The following is a 25559-nucleotide window of genomic DNA, read 5'->3' as shown; positions in this document are numbered from 1 at the left end:
CTCATTGCTATTACCCAAGTCTTCGGTAGGAGAGAGCAAAGAGTAGACGTGAGGGTTAGAAAGAACACTGTGACGTTTGTCAAGGAAAGGCACACATTTTAGAGTTTATGACATGGAAGTCTAGAGTAGTCACAGATTAGTAGGAAGGAAAATGAGTCACTACACAGTGAGACAATAAGAGGGAAGGTTCCTTGAGGGCAAGACCTCATCAACTGACGTCTCCATCATGTGAGAAGCCAGTCCTTTGAGAGGAATTCCATTTGCAGGGATTCCCTAATCAGGAACAAGTGTCCTGGGAAGTGTTTCCTCAGCCTCATCCTGGAGAACACACATAGACCAATGCAACTGTGTCCCCAGGGGTGCCAGGCTCCATCTTTAGCTGGCAGCAGATCTGCCGCCATCATTCCTGTAGTACTGGTTTGACGGCACGAAAGATGCAGGAGTGAGGGGGATTGTGGAGTCCTTCTCTAAAGTGTCCTATGCGTTTTGTCCTGTAAAAGTCCCCACCTACTTCCCCCAGTTCTAGACTTCTGTGTTTATTATCTGTTCCTATTGATTTTTAATTACCCTATGCTCTCAGGTCTGATAGAATCAGAGCATTGATCCCACACATATATTTCTGGGTGGCTTCTGAACTGACTTGGTAGGGCCCAAGACTTCAACTTCTCTGAATCCTTCAGGCAGAAAAGGCCACCGGATGTATTAAAGTAACTTGGTGAATGTTGGAATGGATTATTTGCGGTCAAGTTCTGGAGGGTAAATGTCAGTGGTTGACCATCTTGGTATAGACTTTAGAATAGTACAACAGATCATGACTTGTAAAACAAACTATTTAGCTGTCATTTCAGGATCAAACAATAAACCTCTCTTCCCTTGACCTATTATTTTCTTAAAAATTAGACACAAAAGTATTTCCCCACAGATGTATTTAATGACCCAGTCCTGCCATAAGGAATACCAATGCTTTATTTTCTTGATATCAGAGCATTACTTTTTTTAATGTACTTTATTTAACTTTTTAGATGTTTGTAAAAAGGGAAACAGCTAAACCAACCTGGTCAGACCATCCTGGAACTGCCTAATGCACAGTGTAATAAAATAACACAGACTTGTATTTCAAATTAAAGGACTCAATAGTGCAGCTCAACGGTTTCTGGCCATCACTGCTTTTTATTCTGAGTCAGAGAGTGCCACGAGTGGAATGTTCCTGCCAGGATACCACCCTGGCACCACCTCTCTTCAGTGGCATAGTGAGCGCTTCACTCATGGTGAAGCCAGCCAGCCAGGCAAGGGAAGCTTTATCCAGTGTCAAGAGCTAAACTACCCTCATCATGATTCTAAAGCCAATTTCTTTTTGTTTTGTACCAGTGGCTCAAATGCCTTTGGACACGATTTCTGGCACAGACGTGTTCAGGAAATGGGGAGGGAGGAACACCTATTTAAGTGAAAAAACACTCACGCAAGAACATTACGCAATGACAGAAAACAAATGGCCGGCTAGAGGTGAACTCCGAGCTCTCTATCGCTGGGAATTGGTTTGGTCATAGAGGGAACAATCTGGAATTTTCAGGGTATAATGACATTAATGAATCTAGACCAAGCAACTCAATAGGCTTAAAACGAAACACGCCAATGTTAGAACTGAGGGCAAGCCACATATTGTCTGTTTCCAGTTATAAGTGAAGGCTGTTAATGGACCCCAGATTTGCAGCAGCAGGATACAACTGTGCTGCTTGGTTTCACCTCAGAGGAAAAGAGTGCTGGAGCACACTCCACAGCAGAACCTTAAAAAAATGAGTCAGTTACACCCTTTACCTGTGTGGCATCTCCCTAGTAGCAAATACCTCTTCCCTGATTGCTTACAGATGGAAATGATAAAATCTATAAATTGTTACCGACTCTGGGACTGGGTATGTATCTCAGTGCTAGAGCACCATCCTAAGAAAGACAAGGCCCTGAGTTCAGTCCCTAGCACTGCAACAAAACAAACAAAATTTACAAATTAGTCAGATGGCGATGGTGCATCCCTTTAATCCCAGTGCCTGGGAGACAGAGGTAGGCAGATCTCTGAGTTTGAGGCCAGCCTGGTCTACAGAGCAAGTTCAAGGACAGCCAGGGCTATGAAGAGAAACCCTGACTCAAATATATACATATATATTGTGTGTGCGTGCGTGTGTATGTGTATCATGTGTGTATACATGCATGTGTGAAAAATAAATATATACAGTGTGTACATATATGTATATATTTGTACATATTAAACAAATGAAATTTTATGGATTCATTGTAAAAAGAGAAGCAGATCTAGACATTTTATCTACCACTAAATCTTCAGAGTGGGCAAGGAGTAAGATGATGAAATATTTTGACGAAACCTTGAAAATGTTGTAGTTAATAGTAATGGAGGAAGTGGTGTGATTCCCCCCCCCCCAGTGCTATAGCTGTTGATAAGCTGCCATTTTTCCAGTAACAACCGTCCCCACCCACGTTCATGCTGCAACCATAATTAAACTCAGGATGTCGCAACAACAACAACAACATATGAATATGGGCAGGAAGACTACATGGGTTCAAGGATTTCAGTGGGGCTGGAGGGGATGAGAGAATAAGAGGGGGCGAAAGGTGACCAGAATTCATTATTTACATGTACAGAATTTTCAGAGAATTATTTTAAAGCAAAAAATATCATGAAGCCAAAAGAAGTATTTGAAGGCTCAGCTTAAACTTTTCTCTGAAAAAACACTGCTTACAATTTTTTTCTTAGGTTTTATTTTCAGTGTGGAGCAAACTTTAAATTACTTATTACTGAGCAAATCTTGCAACACCTTCTAGGTGAGAGCACCTTGGTAGGCTTTGTCGTTTGTCAAGGAAGACCCCTACTCCCCAAATCTTCATGATACTTGCTATTTTATTATTAATTAATTAATTAATTAATTTATTTTTGGAGCCGAGGACTGAAGCCAGGGCCTTGCGCTTGCTCAGCAAGCTCTCTACCACTGAGCTAAATCCCCAACCCCTATTTTATTTTTTTTTAAATCCCTTTGATAGCTAGCGAATTTGAAAAGCAAAATGTGTCAGTGTTATAACGGTTTGGTACCTTGATCTACACCCATTTTGTAAGCATATCTAATGGGTAGCTCCATAATTTCTAGTAAATATGACAAAGATCATTTAAGAAATAATAGGAGGTGATGGAGAGGTTTGGGTAAAATTCCCACTATTGCCCTCCCGATGGCCATCACAGTGTTTCTTTCTATAGGGTCTATCATATAGAGACAGCTTAAGTTTCTACTGTTGACCTAATAACAATTCTTCTACCATGAGGAAGGAGAATAGTTAATAGCACATGACCTACTGTGTTGAATGCTTGGAAGTTGTCTCATCTCATCCTCACATGAGTCTTCAGGGTGAGGAGCTATTTTCATCATTAGAAAACCTACCCTATTTTCCCATGTCCTACAGCTGTGGTGCTGTGGTTCCAGAGCTCAGGTCCATGCAACCTAACTCCAGAACTTCAGTGATTTTATAGTATATTAGATGACACCCAACAGTGCAATGTATGTGTTTTTAAGACTATGCCCCAGTAGTACCAACTGTCTTAGTTATATTTCTATTGTTGTGGTAAGACACCTGGACTTACAGAAGAAAGGGTTGTCTGGGGCTTACAGTTTCAGTGGGTTAGAGCTCTTGACTCATGGTAGCAGGCAGGCAGGAATAATACTAGAACGGTCGCCAAGAGCTTTCAACTGCCCCAAACATAAGGCAGAGAGAGCTAAATGGGAACGGCTTTTAAAACCTCAAAAGGCCACCACCGAAGACATATTTCACCCAACAAGGCAACACCTCCAAATCCTTCCCAAACAGTTCCAACAACTGGGGACCACGTAGTCAAATATATTAGTTTAAAGAAGTCATTCTCATTCAAACCAACTATCTGGCCTCACTTCATAGACTCAATTTTCTAAAATTCTTAATCACTTTGGTCCTCAAATTCTTAGTGTGCTCTTCATTTGTACTCTTTTCCAAACAACAGAGGGAGTCTGGTCAGGTCATGTCAGGTCTCATTTAAAATAGTGAAGTATAAATATTAAGATTTTCTGCCTAGTATTTTCATTTAGATACTATCTTGTGAGACTGGGGATTTCTGACAGTTTACTCAATGGCATTTCTTCTTTCTAGTCAGAATAGACAAAGGACAGTAGTGTGTTTGAGAGAGATTAAGTTTATGGTTCAGAAACTGAGCAGAGATTCTAATGCAATTGTCTGGCAATGGCTATATTTTAACCTCTACACTTACATTGATTTGACAGAAGAACAATTAAAAACAAAACCCTCATAACACACCTAGCAATACTACCAGTGTGGGTCTTTTCACCATTACGTTTTTAACTCCTAGAAGAAATACAAATATTTAAACTAGAAGTGCAAGTTATCCCCCGGCAAAGAAAGAAAAATTTCTTGCTACTTATGAACTTGATCACTTACAAATTTGGTTTTTCTAATAGCACACAATGTTATACCCTTGTGGCTGTATTTACATACATATGTGCACATACAACCACATACAAACATAGACAAATTCTATTTTGGAAGCTAAGTATTTGGGGGGAATAATATTGAGAAATTATTTATTATAAGTTTTAAATGCCTGAGTACTAATCGATATGTATTGATCATTTTGAAAAGTCCAGTGGATCATACTGAGAGGCAGAAGAAGTAGTTGAGACTAAGTGGGGACATGAATCTATACCAGAAAGGCATTCTTTGGAAAGATTTTTGAATGTAGGTAAGGAAGTCCAACATATACGAAGTAGGGATGAACAGCAACCCTCCATAATCTGTTTTTCTAGAGATTTAAATAATTTTGAAATTGGAACTGAGAGACAATATGAAAACCCAAAACAATTGGCCTGGTAATATTTAATTTTTGTTACCAAATCATTTGGAATATATTAGCTAGGCAGTGGTGGTACTTACCTTTAATCCCAGCACTGGGGAGGCAGAGGCAGGCTAATCTCATTCTGGTCTACAGAGTGAGTTCCAGAACAGTAAGGGCTACACAGAGAAACACTGTCTCGATAAAATAGGAAAGAAAAAATGAGAGAGAGAGAGAGAGTGTGTCTTAATTAGGGTTTCATCGATGTGAAAAGACACCATGACCAAGGCAACTTTAATAGAAGGCAACATTTAATTGCCTGGCAATAGCTATTTTTCAACCTCTACACTTACATTGATTTGACGGAAGAACAATTAAAAACCCTCATAACATACCTAGCAATACTACCAGTGTGGGTCTTATCACCATTATGTTTTTAACTCCTAGAAGAAATACAAATATTTAAACTAGAAGTGCAAGTTATCCCCGGGGAAAGAAAGAAAAATTTCTGGTTTACAGGTTTAGAAGCTCAGCCCATTATCATCCTGGTGGGAAGCATGGCCATGAACAGGTAGTCGTGGTGCTACAGAGGAGCCGAGAGTTCTACATCTTGAACAGAAAGCCAGCAGAAGGAAACTGTTGCCAGCAGGCTGCTGGAAGGAGGCTGTCTTCTGTACTGCGCATAGCTTGAGCATAGGAGACCTCAAAACCTGCCTACACACTTGACACACTTCCTCTAAGACCACAACTTTACCAACAAGGCCACACCTCCTAAGAGTGCCACTTCCCATGGGCTAAGCATGTTCAAACCACCACAGAAAGGTAATTCCTTGCTAAGGAACTAATGGTCATGGTAACGTGGTACCCTGCTCACTGGTTTTCATCTGTTTTTGACATAGGGACTCACACTGGTGCCCAAGCTGCCTCTTGAATCTGAAGCCTTCCTTCCTCAGGCTGTCCAGTAGTGGGATAACAGGCATACACCACCATGCCTGACTAGTTCACCCTATTCTTGACTATCAGACTTCTTTGACATTTGTCCTTTCCCTCGTAGCTGCTGTTGTTTCTCTATTTGGCAGTTTACCTAGTGATGCCTGTGGGCTTCTCCAGCCCTCCCCACCCCCAGCCCCTATGCTACTTGCCTTGTAGTCTAGAGAGTGGGACCTCCTTTCGGTGGCACCTTTCTACATTGTCCTACTCTGGACACGGATGTTCCAGCATTTGCTCACTTGGACTGATTTCTGCCCAGGGCTCTAACCACAAATCCACTCATCCATTGGTTCCTCTCCTTTGAAATTCTCAAAAGTGCTAAGCCACTTTTAAGATGGTATGTATTTATTGAAGCTAATATAGATCATAAGTGACCAGGCACGGGAAGCCGAACAACTCCTGCCCACCTCTCTTTAGACAGAAGTAACATGAACTGACTTAATATGCACTCATACAAGAAGGAAAAGCCGAAAACGGTGCCTTGAGCCAGTCCTCAATGTTCAAACATCTTAATTTAGCTTAGACAAAATAGCCCACATTCCATTTCTAAAGAGACTGCCTTCCTCCCTACCCCACCCCCACCCCGTTTCCCTAACTCTTCCTTGCCTTCCCCCAGTTTAGTTTCTCCTTTTTTCCAGGCTGTCTTGCTGTGTTTTCCCCCATCAAACCCCTTATCTACAACGTTCTTTAATCGGGAGTCTTCTTAAAAGAGGCGAGCTCTCTGCAACTCAAAAGAAAGCTCTCAGAGAAGCTTGCCTGTGGCAATGACGCCATGGGGCGAGAAGGCTCCAAGGCCAAGATCCCAAGTTCGCTGGCAAAAGGGGCTAACTTCTGTGCAGGTCTAAACCCTTCTGCGCAACTGGGAAAGCAACCTCCCTTCAAGAGTAAAAGCCAGGGAACTTTCAAAGTGCCCTCCCTTTCCACCCAGATCGGCGAGAAGTCTAGGGTGCGAAGGCGGGGCCACTAGTCTGGCGACTCCCTCCTGAATGTTTAGCCCCGCCTTCCCACTACCTTTGGGATTTAGTTCGTGAAGCAAGATCGCCCTCTCAGTGAAAGGCAGATGTCCCTTTAAGGTTTGCTTTGCTGCTGCCCGTGGACTTTAGCCTAAACAGGGTCCCGCGAAGTTGGCTTTATTTGTCCATGTCTCGGACACAGCCTGGGTAGCTGCCAGTGAGATTTCAGGGACGGAGCGCGCAAAGGGGGGGGAAATGTGGCAATCCATCTGGGATGTGAGACGCGTGGAGAGGGCTTAGCAGCATTTGACCAAAACACAGGAAATCACTCCTTCACAGCTCCTGGGCGCAGCAGCGGCTGGGGCCACTGCCGGACACCCTCGGAGACCACACGAGTGACCCAGAGCGCAAGTCGCCAGCGTCCCGGTTCTGCCTGTTCCTGCCAGCTCCTGCCCACGAACCGGCACGTAGCTGGTTCCAGCAGCCGCTCCAGCAATGGTCCCCAGGCGTCCTGCCAGCCTAGAGGTCACTGTAGCCTGCATATGGCTTCTCACGGGTGAGCGACCCTGCTTTCCTGAGTATATTTAGTGGGGTTTGGGACTCGGGTGAAGGGTGACACATAGCAGAAGGGCAGACCAGAGGGACCCTCAGGTAGACACAGTTCAAAGGACTGAAGGGAGCGCCTGCTTGCGGGAGGCAGTGCTGAGAACTTTCCAAGTACAAGTGGTATTTCAAATTAAAGTTGTTTTTTACATTGTGCATTGGGTTTTAGGCATTTGAATTATTGCAAGGGAGAGTAACCGGAGGGCGTCTGATTAATGTGCAAAGTTCCTGCCCTAGGGCTGCTCAGAAGTGGACTTGATAGCATTTTCTTCCTGTTTAATATTTAGGATCTTTTTCTGCCAAAGAACAAGGAAAGACAAGCATGGTAGACAAAATTACTGCTTGTCCCAATATGACGTTTCTACGTTAGCTCCTAAAAGGCGGAACATTTTGAAATCAAATGTTTAGCACTCAAACATCACAGTGCTGTCTTTCAAATACAAATGCATTTTCAAAAAGGCACAGTACCCTAGAAATGCAGTGTTCTATTCAACTGAGAGAAATGTGGGGGCATTTCAGATTTTCCTAACAGTAGCTAGGGTCACAACCTTTATTGTAGTTAGTAGTTGGGGAGGGAAAACTGAGCCGGGAGCTCAGTGAAAGGGTTTAAGGTTTAAGCACAGATTATCACCTCATTAGTCCTTCAGTTAGTGGCTGTCTTTAACAGGACATGATATTCAATTGCCTGATGTTTTCACGTCGGTATCCTTGAGCAGTTAATTTCACATTTGACTATTAAATAGGGCCAGTTAACCCAGCAGTGTGTGGCTAAACACTGAGAACTCTTACATTCACTTACGAATGGATTTTTAGCAAGCCCATTTTCTTTCACAGTGAAGTGGTGTGGGCAGTTAAGGAGCTGCAGGCTTTTCATCCAGACATTTCCTCGGGAAATGTCCACGAATCCAAACAGGGGTGACTTCTGAACAACACTATAGACCAGGGAGTGGTTTTAACCTACCAGCTCTTGCGCCTGCCCTTGATTCAAGCTTGGCTTGTGATTCCCTTCCAACCCCGACTTTCAGAGATTGTATCTCGATGTTTTGCAAAATCTGAATTGCTTACTAATTACTCAAGCTGTATCTCGTTTTTCTCATTTTAACAAACATTAATCAGCACAGAAATGAAGCTTCCATGTTCTCTAAAAGTATAGGTGGGGGTGAAAAAGTTACAGTTTCATGTATAGATTGGTATAATATGCCTTGCTGATTCCCAGATGAGAGTTAAAGGAGGCAGACTGGTAGGTATTTCTAATGTATGCTCCATTTTTTGTGTATAATATTTAGAGTACTATTGACCCAGGGAGGACAGGTTCTTGGTATTTAGTGTGTTTATGTCCATTCCACAAAACACAAGACATTAAGAATCCTGGGTCTGACTTTTTCCTTATGAGTTGTTCAAACTTGGAAACCTCTTACCAATTCGTGGACTCAGCAGTTAAGTTAATCTGGAGTCTTACAGACATATCCATTTACGCATGACACTGTGGAGTTTAGATTGTCCCTCTGACCTACCTACCAAACACGACATTTTTCTTGTATCTATTTGAAGTACATCGTCTGTGGTAGTTCATGATTGCCTCTCAGATAAAAGATCCAAAGTCTAAACAGATTGCCCAAATCCAGGACCCTGTGTCCATTTCTTATTGTTGTCATTGATTTATTGGCTTAAAACAAGGCATTTACTGTTTTCCAGTTCTATAGGTTTTAAGTCACGCTGTGATAAAACTCAAGCGACCCCCCCCCCAACCAGGCTACTTTCTGTGGTCACTTTCAAAGCTAGACATGCAAGTTTTCAGTCTTCCTCTCTGGTTCTGCTTTGCACCTTCTCCACAGACTTCTACCTGCCCTGGGTTGCTGCCTTCCTCTGGTACCTCTGTCCAAATCCCCGTTCAAGTCTCTCTGCCCAGTCTGCTTTCTCATCTAAGGAAATGTGCTTTGTTTTCATAGACTAGGTCAAGGGCATCTTCAGTGGTCCCACACTTTTATTCCGCCTACCACAGCCATTAAACAGAACACCCATCACACCCAGTTTCCTTTCCTTGCATTCCTCATAATCCTCTTGCTCTTCTTGCCACTGTGGATATGATCTTGTTGTTTGATGCGTCTACAAAAGAACCCCACCCTTCCTTCCCACTACCCTCTGCCTTCTAAACAAACTCTGTCCAGCTTTCAATGCTGTGCATATATCATAACAAACCACTAGCATTCCAATAAACTAACCAAGGATTTACAACATCTTGGGTTAGTTTCTGCCAACATATATTAAATAATTTGCCAAGAAAAAAGATTCCTCCCTTCAGCATTCAAATAAAGTCTTTACCATTGTTTTAGATAGGTCAACGTCCTCGTGTAATATATGATACACACAGAGGCTTGGACTGAAAGTAGTTTCGTAAACAGACAGCCTGGAGGAAGCCTTAGGGGAGAAAATAATGGTAGAGTACATGAAGAGAAATGGTAGATAGAAATCATACCAAGCCTCGGTGGGAGAAGAGGCCATGATTGTTCATAGACCTTGAGGAAACTGATTACTGGAAGAAGGCTGTCGTATCTACCTATGGGGACAGGTAGACTGCAGCTGAATCAGTACTGATGTTCATCCAAGAAGGAACAGAGGGAATAAACACCCTCTCTCTATCCCCTGTAATACCGTGCTCATTGCTCTCATTGGAAATGTTAGATTCAGCCTTCCACATAGATGATTATTATAAGTAGTATATATTAATGCTGGAACTTGTTGTATGACAGGCTCTGGGCCAAGAACTTTGTAATATTTTATCTCTAATTTTAAAAAAGTGAGAAAGCATACACATCTCTCATAATTTGAAGAAGAAAAAATGAAAAATCTAAAGTATGAAGACTTTTTTTCCATTTGTCCAAAGTCTCACAGCTAGCAAATGACAAATTACTTCGATTCGCACCTCTGACCTCAAGTTTCCTGCTGCGAAATAACCCTAATTTGTACAAGTTCATTTCCCTCTATTGCTCAACCTTGTGGGTAAAATGTAAGCACAGATGGTGAGCTTACCTAGATAAGGATGTATATACAGTTAATAAAGCCAGTGTTATTTCCATGGTTGTTAGGTATATAGTAAAACTATATATGATAGCTCACTCTACCTTACGCAGACTCTAAGCAAGGATACTTGTATCTCAGTTCATTAATAACAGGATCTACATTGGCCCCGGTTAGCTGTATGTTGTTGTGTAGGATCTTGCCTAGAAGCATGCGTCATCTTTAAAGCCTTCTTTTCCTATATAAAGTGAAGTCCAGTGAGGAGATAACTGCGAATGGGGAGACAATCATTGGCCCAATAGAATAAATGAAATCCAATGGCAGTCATATATTAGGAGTTATGATGGGGGGATGCCTTACTCATTATGATGTCTCTAAATACAGCAATGAATCCATTGGGAGTTGCTTATTTGCTTAGGTAGAAGTCAACAAGAGTAACACACACACACACACACACACACACACACACACACACACACACACACCAAACTAGTTTAGCTGTCTTGTTCTATGTGGTCTTGAAACTAATACTGATGGTTTATATTAAAAATAAAACCTCTCTACTGTGCCTAAGGGCTACATTTTCAAGAGATGATTAGGCTATGTAGGCTCTAATGTAGTGGTTTAATCTACTGATGGATATAAAATTTGGACAGATTATTGAGAGGTGGTGGTGTGGGTTTAGACACCTAGAGAGGTGTCCTTGGGAATTGTATCATGCCATTAAACAGAACACCTCTGCTTTGTGTCCACCATGATATGAAGTGCTGTTCTACCATGGCCTACTGGCTGTGGACTGAATGACACGTCTGTAACTTGGAGCCAAGATAAACAATTCCTTCTTTAAGTTGACTCCCTTAGGTGTTCCTTCACAGGAAGCAGAGAGGCAAACAATGTAGTAATCATCTAGTTATACAATGTCTGAGCTCTGGAGTCATGTCTGATTGCTGCTGACTTATTGACATACGTAGATACCGGTGCACTTCTGCCTTTCTTCCTCTACTCCCAACCCCTGAAACTTACCACTGAGATTCCTAACTGGATGAATTTTCATATTTCCCTTAAAATATTTTAATAGAATAAATAAGTTGTTTGTTGCATTTCCTGAGAGTTGGGATCCAAACACTGTTCTCTACAAGTGCTCTTCCGACACAGGAGACACAAAGTAGTGTGTTTACGTTTATGTTAAGCAGCTGGGGTGAGAGCTATTGTGGAACTGTTGCCATAGTGCTAAAGTCAGAATAGATTGCCTATTTAGGGCTCTCCCTGACTGGAGAATTGTATCCATTCTCAAAAGTCGTACAGCACAGCAGAATGTCAAGAGATGCAAATGAGATGAATATATTCCTTTCCTCAAGATTTCTGAACTTCCTTCAGACTGTTCTACTGTGTCAACCCTTCTGAAGTTGCCTCTGGGCCTTGATGTAAGCAGTTACTCCCGGCACTATAGATCCTTAACTCCCACACAAATGTGATTCCTAAGTGAGTCAATGAGTTGGACTAGCTGTCCTTCCCCAAATACCAGAATGTCCCTAGTACCCTTCTTTCTATAAAACAGCACACCATATGAGGTAATGATGAAATATGTAACTGTCTGCCTTCCAGCATACTGTGTGCTCTGTGAGGACTGTGTACAACTTTAATTAACCTTGGTACTTCAGAATAATTGACCCCTTTTAATTGAATAAACTGAAATAATGGACTATAGACAAACATAAACTATTTAAAAGATTAGCCTGTCCTGTGAGTATATTTGTGCCTATATTTGTATCTGATTGAATAGATGATTCCATGTTGGGTCTTCTATTTTGGGGAAAGGTGGCTAACAGGTGTCTATTTAACATATCAAAGTGGACCTGGACCCAGCATGCCTCAGTTCTCTACCTGTCACAGGATATGACTACCGTACCTCACTCCCTACCCTAAACCCAGGAGCTGGCCTGCCCTTTCCCCAAATACCTTCCCCTATATAATCTAGCCATTTTGGCTCCCTGGTCCTTTCATCTATCCTTTACCCTTCTGGCCTCCTCAGTCTCCTGATCTCCTGGCCTCTCCTCACCATTCCTGCTCTCCTTACATGGCCTGGCTCAGGGTCATGTTCATTCTGAACCCTTCCCAGATTTCTCTGTGTCTGCCTAAGCCTTTTATCTACAATACCCTTTTCTCCACCATACCTAGGGTCAACCATATCCTTCCTTTTTTATTTGTATTTTCATTCACCCACAAGTTGGAAAATGCAACCTTTTATGTAGCACTAGACAATATGAGCACTGAACTGAAGGCAGTTTACAGTTTTCTACGGTATGAGCGGCATCCTATTAGATAAGTATTAAAGTGGAAGAGAAACATCAGAATGTTGCCATCAACTACAGATTGCTGTGTCACAGGGCATATTTCTTTGTACGTTTGCAAACTCCGTCTTGTTGGACATGTGACTCATGCCTTTCATTCTGTCACTTGGACGGCAGGGGCAGCTTGATTTCTACAAATTTGAGGCCGGGCTGATCTATAGAGTGAGTTAGTTCCATCCAGCGCTACAGAGTGAGACCCTCTCTCAAATAAAACAAATTGTCCCAAATCAAAAAGAAATGAAAAGAAAAATTGAAAAAGAAAAACAAAGAAAAGTTAAACCTGAACTCTGTATTCTAGGATTTCAAAGAGACTAATACAGCGGCCCTTCTAGACACAGATATGGGCCCTGCCCCTCTTCTCAGCTGTTTTCTATGCCATGACTGTATCTGACTGAAGGAATAATGGCTTCTCTGCTCTCACCAGCTTCATCACTTTTCCTCTGTCAGAGCTTCTTGGGAACAGCTATGTTTGGGAGAAAGCAGAGAAAAGTGAAATGTGCATGTTTTTGTGGGATATGTGTGTGTGTGTCTGAGTGAGTGTGTATGTGTCTGATTAATTATGTGAGTGAGTGTGTGTGAGTGTGAGAAAGTATGTGTGAGAGTGTGAGTGTGTGAGAGTATTGTGTCTGAGTGAGTGTGAGTGTGTCTGAGTGAGTGTGTGTGTGTATATGTATGAGTATGAGTGTATCAGTATGAGTATGTGTGAGAGAGTTGTGTGAGTGTGTGAGTGTGTGTGTCTGAGTGAGTGTGTCTGTGTGTATGAGTGAGTGTGTGTGTATGTGAGTATGAGTATGAGTGTGTGAATGTGTGAGAGAGTGTGTGTGTCTGAATCTGTGTGTCTAGTGTGTGTATGTGTGTGAGTGTATGTGTGTTTATGTGTGTGTATGTGTGTGTATGTGTGTGTCTGAATCCAAATGTCTAGTGTGTGTATATGTGAGTGTGTGTGTGTGAGTGTGTGTGTGTATGTGTGTGTATGTGTGTGAGTGTGTGTGTCTGAATCCAAATGTCTAGTGTGTGTATATGTGAGTGTGTGTGTGAGAGTGTGTGTGAGAGTGTGTGTGTGTGAACGTGTGTGTGTCTAGTGTGTGTATGTGTGTGTATGTGTGTGAGTGTGTGTGTGAGTGTGTGAGTGTGTGTGTGAGTGTGTGTGTGTGTGAGTGTGTGTGTGTGTGAGTGTGTGTGTGTGTGTGTGTGTGTGTGTGTGTGTGTGTCTCCAGTGGTGGCAGACTGAATTTTCTGGCATGCTCCTGAGTGTTAGCACTTGGCGTGTATAATGGGCCTATTTGTAATCTGATCTTTTCTATGACTTAAAAGGAAATTTTGAAAAGTTGGCTATGTTTTATTGAATTTTTTTGTCAGTTACATTTTAAGAGCAATAGGAATATGTGCATGGTTATGTCCAAAGCCTGCTTTCTCCAAGTGTCTGCCTTCTATAGTTATGACACCCAGGTTAATAGAAAACTCATAATTTAAAAACCAGGAAGGAAACCACACAATGCCTATGGGCATTATGAGAGATCTGCTGAAATAAGTGCCAATCCTTAATTTTTAATAGAGCATCTAAATTGCACTAGGTCAAATGACTGATGTGGCTTTTATATTTTACTATAAATTACATCATGTGTATACAAGATCTCATGTAGACCAGATTAATCTCAAACTTACAACATAGCTGAGGATGGGTGAACTCCCAACTCTCTTGCTTCTACCTCAGAGTACTCACATTGCCTGATGCAAATTAAATGGGCTTTGACCAACTAGACTTTTAGTCTTAAAGTAATTTGTTAAACATTTTATTGTACTGCTTGACAGAATCTTCCTATACTACATACATAAATACAGACACACACATGTGTATGGCACTTGCACACACGAACACACATAGGGGCAGTGGTAGGGTGAAGGGTGGTGGGAAATAGACTGCTGACTTTGCCTCATTAGCATTTGTAGTCAAAAGGAAACTCGGAGAATGAGTAAAGAAGTTTCTTTGAAAAAAAATTCTTTCCCCCCTTCTCCTATAATTAGCTAAATAACCCTCCCCTTTGCACACTTAACTTTGCTTGTAGAGGTCACCCAGCAGCCTTTGTACAGCCTAAGATTGGCATATATTCTTTTTAATATTAGTATCTGTCCCCAGATATTCATAATAAGAGTGCTCGCTGCTCACATGTGCTGCAATGACCACATTTCAAACCATGTACAATAAATGTAACTGACATCTATTATTTTAAAAGATTATAATACTTTCTGTTAGGGATAACAGAAAATCCCTATTTTTCCTGTCTAAGTTCTGGTATCTCTAAAACTGAACAGGTTTATAGGTGTTTACCTTCAGCGCGATCTTGCATATGTTTTTGGTAACAGTATAAAATGCAATACAATTTCTTCTGTTTAGGGTTTCAGTGATAGTCAACTTAGAAACTATAAAGTAAAGGAGAATGGATGTTCTGTCTTTCATATGTGCCACACAAGTGCATATCACTTGTGCTGGGGAATAAAGAAGGTAGGCTGAGCCCTTCAGGGGCTTGTGGTCTGGAAGACACAATAAACACACAGAGAAGTCTTGTTATACTCCCAGAGAGGCTTTAAGAAAAGATGACAAACTCAGATTGTGGTCACAGTAAAGTAAATCTTGCCAGAGAGTAAAACAGAGCCACAAACAATGGCCCCAAATCTGATGAACAACAAGAACAAGATGGAGTGATAAGTGAATTCAAACATGATATTCATACTTCACGAGCCCGTCACCCTTGTTGCTGTCACATGAACATGAAGCATTTCATTCCCTAGTACGTTTAGGAAGAGATACACTGCAGTAAATAATTGCCCGCAGCCTGCTTTCTTCCAGTGAACGAGCCCAAGCCAGTTATTTCCAATCTGAGCCTGTTCAAATTAGTGTGTGCACTTAGAGCGTGGGGTTCTGATTTCGGACTTCAAGCCAGGCATTCTTAAGAGATTTACCGAAGTGCCTTGTTTACATGACTCTACAGATTTAACTCCTGTTTCAACTTCATAAAGACTGTCCATGTGGGAAGAGAAGGAACCATCTATTTGTAACATAAGGAGAAACAAACAAACAAACAAACAAACAAGCAAACACCAGGAATGCGTAGAACTCAACACTGACAGATTTAAGCTAAGTAAGGCCACACAATTTTGCCTCTCTCTCTCTCTCTCTCTCTCTCTCTCTCTCCCCCCTCCCCCCCTGTGTGTGTGTGTGTGTGTGTGTGTGTGTGTGTGCGTGTATGGCTAGGGGCTCAAGTGTGCCACAGAGTGAGTATGGAGGCTAGAAAACAATTCACTATAATCATTTCTCTCCTTCTACCTGGGGACTGAACTCAGGTTTGGTATCAGGGACTTTTATACCCACTTAGCATTCTCTTGGGGGCCCAATTTATATCTTTTTGTTGTGGTTGTTGTTGGTGGTGGTGTCTTGTTTTTGGTTTTGTTTTGATACACAAGCATTCAACCCCAAATCACTAAAATGAGTTTTAGAAAGTCAGGTTTAAATTGTGCAAATTTTAAAACAAATGTCATAGGTGTTAGTTTCTTTAAATTGATGCTGCGTAGTTTCACAGCTGTAATCTATGGGACTGATTCCAATTCCCTCAACTGTCAAGTAGAAGAAAAGGGTTTCAAATAGACTGAGTGTGCCAAAAGTCACAGTGAAAACACGGTGGGTGAGAGCCGCAGTTCTCTCGACTTCTAACCCAGTTCTCCACTTGCAGTGTCCCCAAGACAACAGATTTGAGCTGTTGGAGGGCAACAGCACTGATGCTTTTCTTCCTTTGGAAAGATTAATCTAAGTATGATAGGAAAAAGAGGCACCATTGGAGAAATTCCTGCGAAGGGAAGGACGAGTGGCAATCTCGGGCAATAGAACTAAACCGTGATCTTTTTTATTGTTAGTTTTGTAGTTCCTTCTTAGTTTTTACATTCAGCTATTTGAGAAAAGAATCAAAAATATCACCATCTAAGACTATAGTTGTTAATGGCCATCATTACGTGAAATGAACTACAGTTTGATAACAAAGTCAGACTCTTAAGAAGCTTCTGTAAAGTTAATATGGCTGTCACTTTACCCTGACTAGCTTGGAATTGCATATGATATTACAGGCAAAGGACCTGGCAGGGACTATGGAGAGACACAGGGACAAAACACCCAGAGTTCAAAAAGGCCAGATAAAGCATTCAAATTGGCCGGAGGTGTGGTTTTTGGCAGAGCCATCTCGGCTGGCCCTCCTGACAGACACAAGAGGCAAAGCGAACTATTAAGGACTGATTACAGGATGAGCCGAGGTACCATATAAAATTTCCTAGGATGTACTCGGAGCAAAGGTCATTCCGGTGAAATAAAACGTGCCCCAGAATGTGAGTGCAGCATTTAAAAACAGAGTGCTTTGGCTTGGATGCAAGGACTTGGGGGTTAAATTAGGAACTACAATCCCCAATAACTTAAGAGTCGGTATTGATTTAGAAATTTACCAAAGGTAACACGAGGAGAAGGCGAATGCCTGCTTATCTGATACAGCAACACTAAGCCTAGTTAGGAAAGGTGTTTCAGACAAACCAACTCTGAGAAATATTGTAGTACGTTCAATCACTGAGAACAATGTCATCTAAACGGTAGCCTAGGGCAGGGGGTGTAGCTCACTAGGAAAAGTGCTTATAAAACTCCAAGTTTGAGCCTCTTAAAAGCCTTGGGGTGAAGTGGTACATGCCTCTAATCCCAACAGTCATGGGGTGAAGGCAGGAGAATAAGAAGTTCAGGTTCATCCTTTGCTAGATATTCAGTTGGAGAGTTGGAGGCCATCTTGGGCTACATGGGACCCCATACCCCCCCCCAAAAAAAATCAGTTCAAAGACGTTTGCCTTACAACTTAAGAAAGTCATGAACATTTTGAGTCCTTTGCATAGCAAATGTAGAAATAAATGCACTAATCTTTTTAAAGTAAAATCTTTTTCAAATGAATAATGATTAGCTAGGTTTGGTAGAAACAAAACTGTGAGCAAAAGAATGTAAAGGCTTTAAGGTGTAACCCGTGTGGGGGAGGGGGGTCAGTGCATTCCAAACCTTCTAGATTGATTCCAGTGAACTGGCAAAGCTGTCAGTCAAGGGAAACAGCAGGGGATAACAGCACACAGCTCTTATTGGCAGGGACGGTTGTATGGAGGACAGATTGTCCCTGGTGGAAGTGGGTATGGTTAATCAGACCTGGGTCTGAATGCCAGTTATGCGATTTTGAACACATTTGTTAACTTCCTCCTAACTTCATTTTATTTATTTATATTTACAAATTAGGGTAGCGTTTGAGGGAAATGCTTGAGAATCTTTCAAACGTTGATAGTGCTCCGGGGAAAAGCTTGCATTCATTAAGAGCCTATGAAGCTACCTTCTTGCTTTAGTGAGACCTGTGTCTGGTTTGGTGAAAGGCCTTGAGGGAACAAACCAAAGTGAGTTCCAGGTCTCTGGGATAGGAAGATGGTGAATTAGATGGGGGTTGGGAGAGGGGGGGCGAGAGGGGAGGATAAAAAGCATGTAAAGTTGCACACACCCCACACACACACACTCACACACCAACCTCTAAAAAAGATGCCTGACATCAGTTAACATGATTAATCCCTCCTTTAGCCCTCCCTCTCATCAATTAAGGCTAAAGAGCTCTGCTTTAAGATCCGTATACAAAATGTAGTGAGAGTGTGTGTTCAGGACTTCTCTGACTCCCCTTTAGAAAGAGGCTTCTTATTTCAATCGCCACTGTACCAAAGGGGGTTGGGGGAACGGAATGGATTTTTTTGTTTGTTTTTCTTTTCTTTTCTTTTTTTCTTTTCCTTTACAACCAATTCTGTGGCTCTTCTTTGGAGATGGTCATATTAGATCGGTTTATCTTTACTTCCCACATCCTCAGCTTTTGGCCAATCAGTGGCAGGGAAGATCCAACGCTAATCTATTGCAATGCGGCTCCCACACTAAGCGCCCCAGAGACTACTGCGCTGAGTCTGCCAACTTTGGATTCTGGGATTCCCAGGACATCAACCAGGTCAAACTACACAGAGGTCCACCAGGGATACATTCCACGCATAGTTTCTGCTCTCTCTGGTCTCTGTCCTTTAACATCTGGGTTAACTGGATGGTGCAAACAGGGTAACGAGGCGCAGAAAACAGCTGGACATATTGCTGAGCCCAGGCTGAACGGGACTAATTCTTAGAAACTACTTCTGGATATCTCCGAGCCAACAAGCTTGTCATTCAGTCCGAGTGCGGGTAGGAAAAGAGCAAGCAAGGCTAAGCCGTGTTTTTTGACTTCGGAGGCAAGTCTGCACTTTTGGGCGGGCGTTTTTCACTTTCATATAAGTTTTGAAGCTGGCTTCACACCCAGGGTGGAAAAATCACAAACTCAGCTCAAATACACATGTTCGCACGCATGTCCTCCGTATGTCCTCTCACACAGGGATGTGTGAGAAAAAGCTCAGCTTTTTAAGAGCGGCGGCCAGAGGCGCTTACTTTGACATTTACCTAGGGTTCGCCTTTCCGTTTACTGCGCCTGCGTGAGCGCGCGCGCGCGCAAGCCCACAGGCCCCGCCTCTCTGGTAGGGTCGGTGACAGACGTGCGCCGGGAGGCGTGCTGCGCCTGCGCGATCGTCGCGTCAGCCTCTTGCGCGGGGCCCGCGACTGGAAGTCCTGAGTTGTCTGTGCTGAGCGTGAGGTCTGCCGCGCCGCGTGGGCCGGCGCGCGAAAACGGAGAAAAGGCGTGGGGGAAGCGCCGTCCCGGGCTACAGGAGTCAGAGGTAGTGTTTCCTTCCGGTCTGAACTCACCGCCCCTTCCCTGCCCCGCCCCCTCCCGCCTGGGGGCTTCCAAGCGCCTCCTATTCTGAAGTGAGCCCCTGCCGCGGTCATGAAGCTTGTGAGGAAAGATATCGAGAAGGACAATGCGGGCCAGGTCACCCTCGTCCCGGAGGAGCCCGAGGACATGTGGCACACCTACAATCTAGTGCAGGTGGGCGACAGCCTGCGCGCCTCCACCATCCGTAAGGTCCAGACCGAGTCCTCCACAGGCAGCGTGGGGAGCAACCGTGTCCGCACCACCCTCACTCTTTGCGTGGAGGCCATCGACTTCGACTCCCAGGCCTGCCAGCTGCGGGTTAAGGGCACCAATATTCAAGAGAATGAGTATGTCAAGATGGGGGCTTACCACACCATCGAACTGGAGCCCAACCGCCAGTTCACCCTGGCCAAGAAACAGTGGGACAGTGTGGTTCTGGAACGCATCGAGCAGGCATGTGACCCGGCCTGGAGCGCTGATGTGGCAGCTGTGGTCATGCAGGAGGGCCTCGCCCATGTCTGCTTAGTCACGCCCAGCATGACCCTTACCCGTGCCAAGGTGGAGGTGAACATCCCCAGGAAACGGAAAGGCAACTGTTCCCAGCATGACCGGGCCTTGGAGCGGTTCTATGAACAAGTGGTCCAGGCCATCCAGCGCCACATAAACTTTGAGGTTGTAAAGTGCATTCTGGTGGCCAGCCCTGGATTTGTGCGAGAGCAGTTCTGCGATTACATGTTTCAACAAGCTGTGAAGACCGACAACAAGGTGCTCCTGGAAAACCGCTCCAAATTCCTTCAGGTAAAACTCCTATGGAGAGAGTTAAGAGTGGGCAGAGGGGTTGCTGTAAACGGTTCTGGTTCTAATGTTTTATTTAGAATGGTGAGGAATAGAAGGCTTAGCTGGGAATATAAATGAGATTGTAACGAGAACGGAACTGTGCAGTACCTAGCACTTTCATAAGGCAACCTTTGCCTAAGTCCTTAAACAGGGTAGGCTGTATTCATGCGTTTCCCTTACGTCATCGGGGGGGGGGGCTGATAAATGGATACTTTCAGAGATTCTTTGTCTTTTATAATTGTGATTTCTAGGTACACGCCTCCTCTGGACACAAGTACTCCCTGAAAGAGGTCCTATGTGATCCTACTGTAGCGAGCCGCCTTTCAGACACGAAAGCTGCCGGGGAAGTAAAAGCCTTGGATGACTTCTACAAAATGTTACAGCACGAACCTGACCGAGCATTCTATGGACTCAAGCAGGTGGAGAGGGCCAATGAAGCCTTGGCGATTGACACCTTGCTCATCAGTGATGAGCTCTTCCGGCATCAGGATGTGGCCACCCGGAGCCGGTATGTCAGGCTGGTGGACAGTGTGAAAGAGAATGCGGGCACCGTAAGGATATTCTCCAGTCTCCACGTGTCTGGGGAACAGCTTGGTCAGCTGACTGGAGTAGCTGCCATTCTCCGCTTCCCTGTGCCGGAACTTTCTGACCAAGAGGATGATTCAAGTTCTGAAGAGGATTAAGACGGAAACTCAATAGTTTCTTCTTCTACAGCATCCTTGACAAGTGCAAGGCCGCACTTGTTGGTCCTGCTGGGGTTTCATGTGTGATGGGTTCCCATGAAGTGTTTTATGGTTTGGTTGGCAGGACATGTATTCCAATTAAATAAACCACAACGATGTCCAAGCATTATGTCTTCTAGTTCCAGTTACTGTTCTGTCAATACCTGGAAACAACAATTTGTGGATCTAAGAAAGAAAAGCTGTTTGGGGGTTTGATTACGAAACCCCATATACCTGCTTGACTTGGTTTTCCTCTGAAAACGATTTAAATCTCTCTTGATGTCTATTTCCATTCAATGTGGTATTTCTGCCTTTCATTTCATGATCCTTTCTCTCACCTCTTTCTAGGTTTTTTTCCCCAAGATTTTAACTACATTCACTACTTGAAGTGGTAGCCAAACGGTCAACAAAAGCCAGTCTAAATGTTATTTTCTTTTAGAGATTTGTTAAACATCATTTTAAATATGTGCTTCTTGCTCTTTGTTGTTCTAATCTATTTTCTGTAGAGAAATTTTTTTTTCAAACAGTAGAGGTTTGATCTACTAGGATTCTCAGCATAGTCTCAGGCCTTTACAGATGAGGTGAAAGTGTGTGGTTTGCTTACTGTGTGGCCGATGAGTGGCAAAGCTGGACGTTTCTTGACATGGAATGGTGCCAAACCTTTGGCTTGCTGTGTTTTATTCACTGTGGCTTGTCAGTGTTACATGTGCACAAGGTGCCTGTGGCGTTAGTCTGTTCTCACGTTCTTACTGGGCTGTGCTATGTTTGAAGAAAGCATGTTGAGGGAATTGAGTAATTCATGAGGTTGTAGTCTAGTACTCATTGTAGATCAGGAATTTCTACACATTACCATTTAGAATATTTTTAACTATATAATTTGGATGTGTATTTCTTAGAGAGAGGGAACCTTGGAAATATGGAATTACAACATGATCTTATATAAGCCTCAGATTATCCCATGATTAGGGATTCTGTCTGAAGTCTGGATCGGAGATGCCTTTACTGTGCATACTTAAGGTTTTGTTAGTCTGATGGCTTTCTTGTGGAATATAACAGGTGTAGATTTATTTTTGACAAGCTTCTTGTTTAGATATTTTCCTGTGGTGCTGGGAACTGACACATTCATGATCTATCTATGTCTACCTCCTAAATATAACTCAGGTTGTCCTTTCATTTTAATATTTAGCTTTAAAGCAATATTAAAAGTATTTTCTTAAAGAACCTAATAAGAATACAGAGAGAACACCATTTTAGCTATTAAATTTAGGACCTGGTTGGTAATGAATCCTACTCTCAGGACATACACTGCTGCTGTAGTATTGTAGCACTAAAATGAAGTCTAATAACTGGTGAATACATTTTAGAGCAAGGGTTCACTGTCGAGCCCTCATAGCAGCTGCAGCCCAGACTAATCGAACAGCCTTTCTCCCCAGAAGTGCTAGTGGTTTCTATCTGTCAATTACTGGGATAAACCGGACCTGATAGCCTGATCCTTTTATTCTCAGCACTGGGGTGGCAGAGGCAGGTGGATCTCTGTGAGTTCAAGGAAAGCTGGGGCATGACAGTGAGATCCAGTCTTAAAGATAAACTACAGCGGCAGGTTACCTTAGATGACAGGGCTGAGAACTGAGTTCAGAACCTGCCATGTGCAGGTGGGCTGGTGAGGACAGCAGCCCCTGTGCAACTGTGTTAGCACCTTGAATCCAATGCTCTGCTCTGAGTGAGAAGCTGCTTGTTCCAGAGTCTTCGGGTGATAGTTGTGTGCAGTCAAAGCCAATGCAAATGTAGGTGCTAGCCTTCCAAACAGGACATCGGGCTGGTGTCAACATTAAGATCAACTGACTCTACTAATGTAGCTGTATGACCTCTTAAGAAAATGCAGGTTTTTATGTATATAAAGAATGTGGGAAATCAACTTTTTTTAAGTCATATTTGACATTGCTATCCAAAGAATAATTCATACTATATCATAGGGACAAATACAAAAGTAACGATGAAAGACAATTCAATTTAAAACTCTAGCCATTATTGTCGGTCAGAGTGAACCTTAAGTGTTAGAAACTCAGTGAGTTCATCTGTTCTTCGGGAAAAACAGCAGCATCTTAACCCTCAATTTGAGATGTGGGAGAGTGGGGGAGCAGGTGTGCTCAGGGCAGACGTGTCACAGGAAGACTTTGGGTTTGCCATAATGGGAATGAGGCAGAGGGATGGAGAGCAACTGTTTTATAAATAATCACTGTTAGCCACATCTGCGATGGACAGGAAGCGACAAGAGTGTAAACAGGAAGAATGCTTAAAAGGGTGCATATTGGAAGCAACTGAGAGGAGTAACAGCCGTAAGGAGGCAATACACAAAGGACGCCATTAGAAAGTGTTAGGAGAAGGTCAGCGGCTTGGCTGTGCAGTTTTCAGAGTTAGAGAAGTAGAATCTAAAGACAAATCTCAGGATTTTTTTTTTTTTTTGAGTGTTAGAATAAAGCAACAATTTAAGTAGGAAGTCCAAGACACTGACTTGGAAGTAGAAATAGTTTACTGCAGTTTGAAGCATCTGGACACCTGGAATGCTCTCCTATTCTGTGGAGGTTGGGGCCTTCAGTGAGGTTGTCCCACATCAGCCTCAGAAGCTATAACTTAAAAGAAAATTTTTGATTTAATTGACTAAAAGTTGGTTTCATTGTTTATTCCAAGCAAGGAAGCCTTTCTCAGCTTGTGGGTTGAGACCTCTAGGGAGTCCAGTAACCCTTTAACAGAGTTGGCAATGGAAATAGCCTGCATGTCAGCTACTTACAATTGACGACAGCAAAACTGTAGCATGAAATGGCAGCAAAAATATTTTTATGGTGGGGGGGGGGTGGTCACCACAACATGAGGCACGGTATTAAAGGCTGTAGCATTGGAAAGGTTGAGAACCACGTCTATAACCTATAATGTAGGCCAACAGATTATTTGCTGCCCAAGGCCCTCAGGCTGCCTGACAAGATAGGCATCTAGATTTCTCTCAGAATATTCACCTCTTTGGGGAATTTTCATGCCTATTTTTACCGTAAGAATAGAAAATACTTGTTTTGATATTTTATTTGAGTAGACCTACAGTTATGTTGACATATATGTCACTTAATGAGTTCAACAATGAAAAACACCCTAAAGCGAACAGCTAAAAATAACTAAAACAAATCACTAATACAAGATCTTGTCTCAAAAATAAGTTGTATTTCAGATTAGATTTAAAAGGAATCTCGATAAAATAGTTTACATGGTATGGATTCACTTCTTTAACCCTTGTTCTATGATTTGGTTTATGTGCCCTGAAACAGATTCCCAAATTGCTTCCTAAGTAAGTTTTTATCCATTAGGATAAATTAGGAAATTAGGATATAAGTCAAACACTTACTAATTTTATTTTTAAACAACTTTTGTTGTATGTATTATTTAAATATAAAAGCAAGTTTACTGATGAATGAAGTACACAAGTTTAATTTTCCATAGGAGACTAAAGCTTTGCTGAAGAGGTGATACCGCACGCAGCGTGTCCATCTTGCACGTTTTGGAGGGGATCGTACCTTTGTTACTTACTCATTGCTGAGGCTGCCACATGTCACGACTGCATTGTAGAAATGACAGCGGGAGGTTTAGGAACACTTCATAAATTCTTGGAAATTCTTGCCCTGATCACCTGTCGTGCCAACTTGAGTGAGCCCTCCCTAAAATACCTCTCCCAAGATTGGAGATTTGTATGTTAATAATTACTATTTTTTGTTCTTAGAGAAACAGTGACTTGGTTATGAAACAACGAATATAACCATAATGTCATTCTAAGCATGAAAATATTGAATTATCATATCTTTAGATTATTAGAATATTTACCTTAAAGTTTTGTGAGTTGTTTACGTGCTTTCTCATTATCCACTGCCCAGGTTCAAACCCTACTTTTAGGATGCTAATTTAATGAAGCTGCCTGTTTTCTGTAATATCAGAGAATAAGGTGACTTGTGCATATTTTGATTTGGATGATATACTTGGTTTTAGAACTGCTAGTACTGAGGCAGGGGCAACATCTAGCAAGTAGCAAATACAACATAAGCTTGAGCCAGAGGCCCCAGGCCTGGGTGTATACAAATCAGTAACACAGCCTCCATTCCAGGAAGGAAGTAACATAGTCTTTAAATGACAGGTCCTGTGATGAAGGTTTTTATATGCATTAGTTCTTCCAAGAGCCTGTAAAGGAAGATTTTATCATCTTCATATGAGAAAAATAACTAAATTAAATTATAAATATAATAATAAATTAAATATAGAAGAAATATGAATTAAAAGAAGATAACTAAATTAACCTAAATCACAGCTACTCAATGCAATAAAGTGCCCTACGGAGAAAGTACACAAGA

At 42.5% G+C, this 25559-nt stretch overlaps 2 protein-coding genes across 4 annotated transcripts in view; both read left to right on the top strand.

The window, feature by feature from the left end:
- The first annotated feature begins 6866 nt into the window (after nucleotides 1–6866).
- Nucleotides 6867–25559, top strand: part of Itga1 (integrin subunit alpha 1) — a 166156-nt gene continuing 147463 nt past the window's right edge. The window contains exon 1 of one of the 3 annotated variants that reach the window (XM_039101763.2): nucleotides 6867–7375. In XM_039101763.2, coding sequence (XP_038957691.1) covers nucleotides 7315–7375 — 61 coding nt within the window. In that variant the 5' untranslated portion in view covers nucleotides 6867–7314. 3 annotated transcript variants of the gene reach the window in all.
- Nucleotides 19533–21301, top strand: Pelo (pelota mRNA surveillance and ribosome rescue factor). Its single transcript, NM_001007634.1, has 2 exons — nucleotides 19533–20413; nucleotides 20704–21301. Exons 1-2 carry the CDS (start codon nucleotides 19688–19690, stop codon nucleotides 21133–21135), a joined length of 1158 nt encoding a protein of 385 aa, NP_001007635.1. The 5' UTR covers nucleotides 19533–19687; the 3' UTR covers nucleotides 21136–21301.

This window comes from Rattus norvegicus, chromosome 2 (genome assembly GCF_036323735.1).
Source record: "Rattus norvegicus strain BN/NHsdMcwi chromosome 2, GRCr8, whole genome shotgun sequence".
NCBI classification, from domain to species: Eukaryota; Metazoa; Chordata; class Mammalia; order Rodentia; family Muridae; genus Rattus; species Rattus norvegicus.
Note: the sequence above shows the minus strand (reverse complement) of the source record. Positions and strands in the feature narration are given on the sequence as shown.

Bases quoted from the DNA above. Each gene is read 5' to 3' on its own strand.
- Pelo (NM_001007634.1), top strand. From the start codon at position 19,688: ATGAAGCTTGTGAGGAAAGATATCGAGAAGGACAATGCGGGCCAGGTC. The intron at 20,414-20,703 runs GTAAAACTCCTA...TGTGATTTCTAG, and splicing joins ACCGCTCCAAATTCCTTCAG to GTACACGCCTCCTCTGGACA.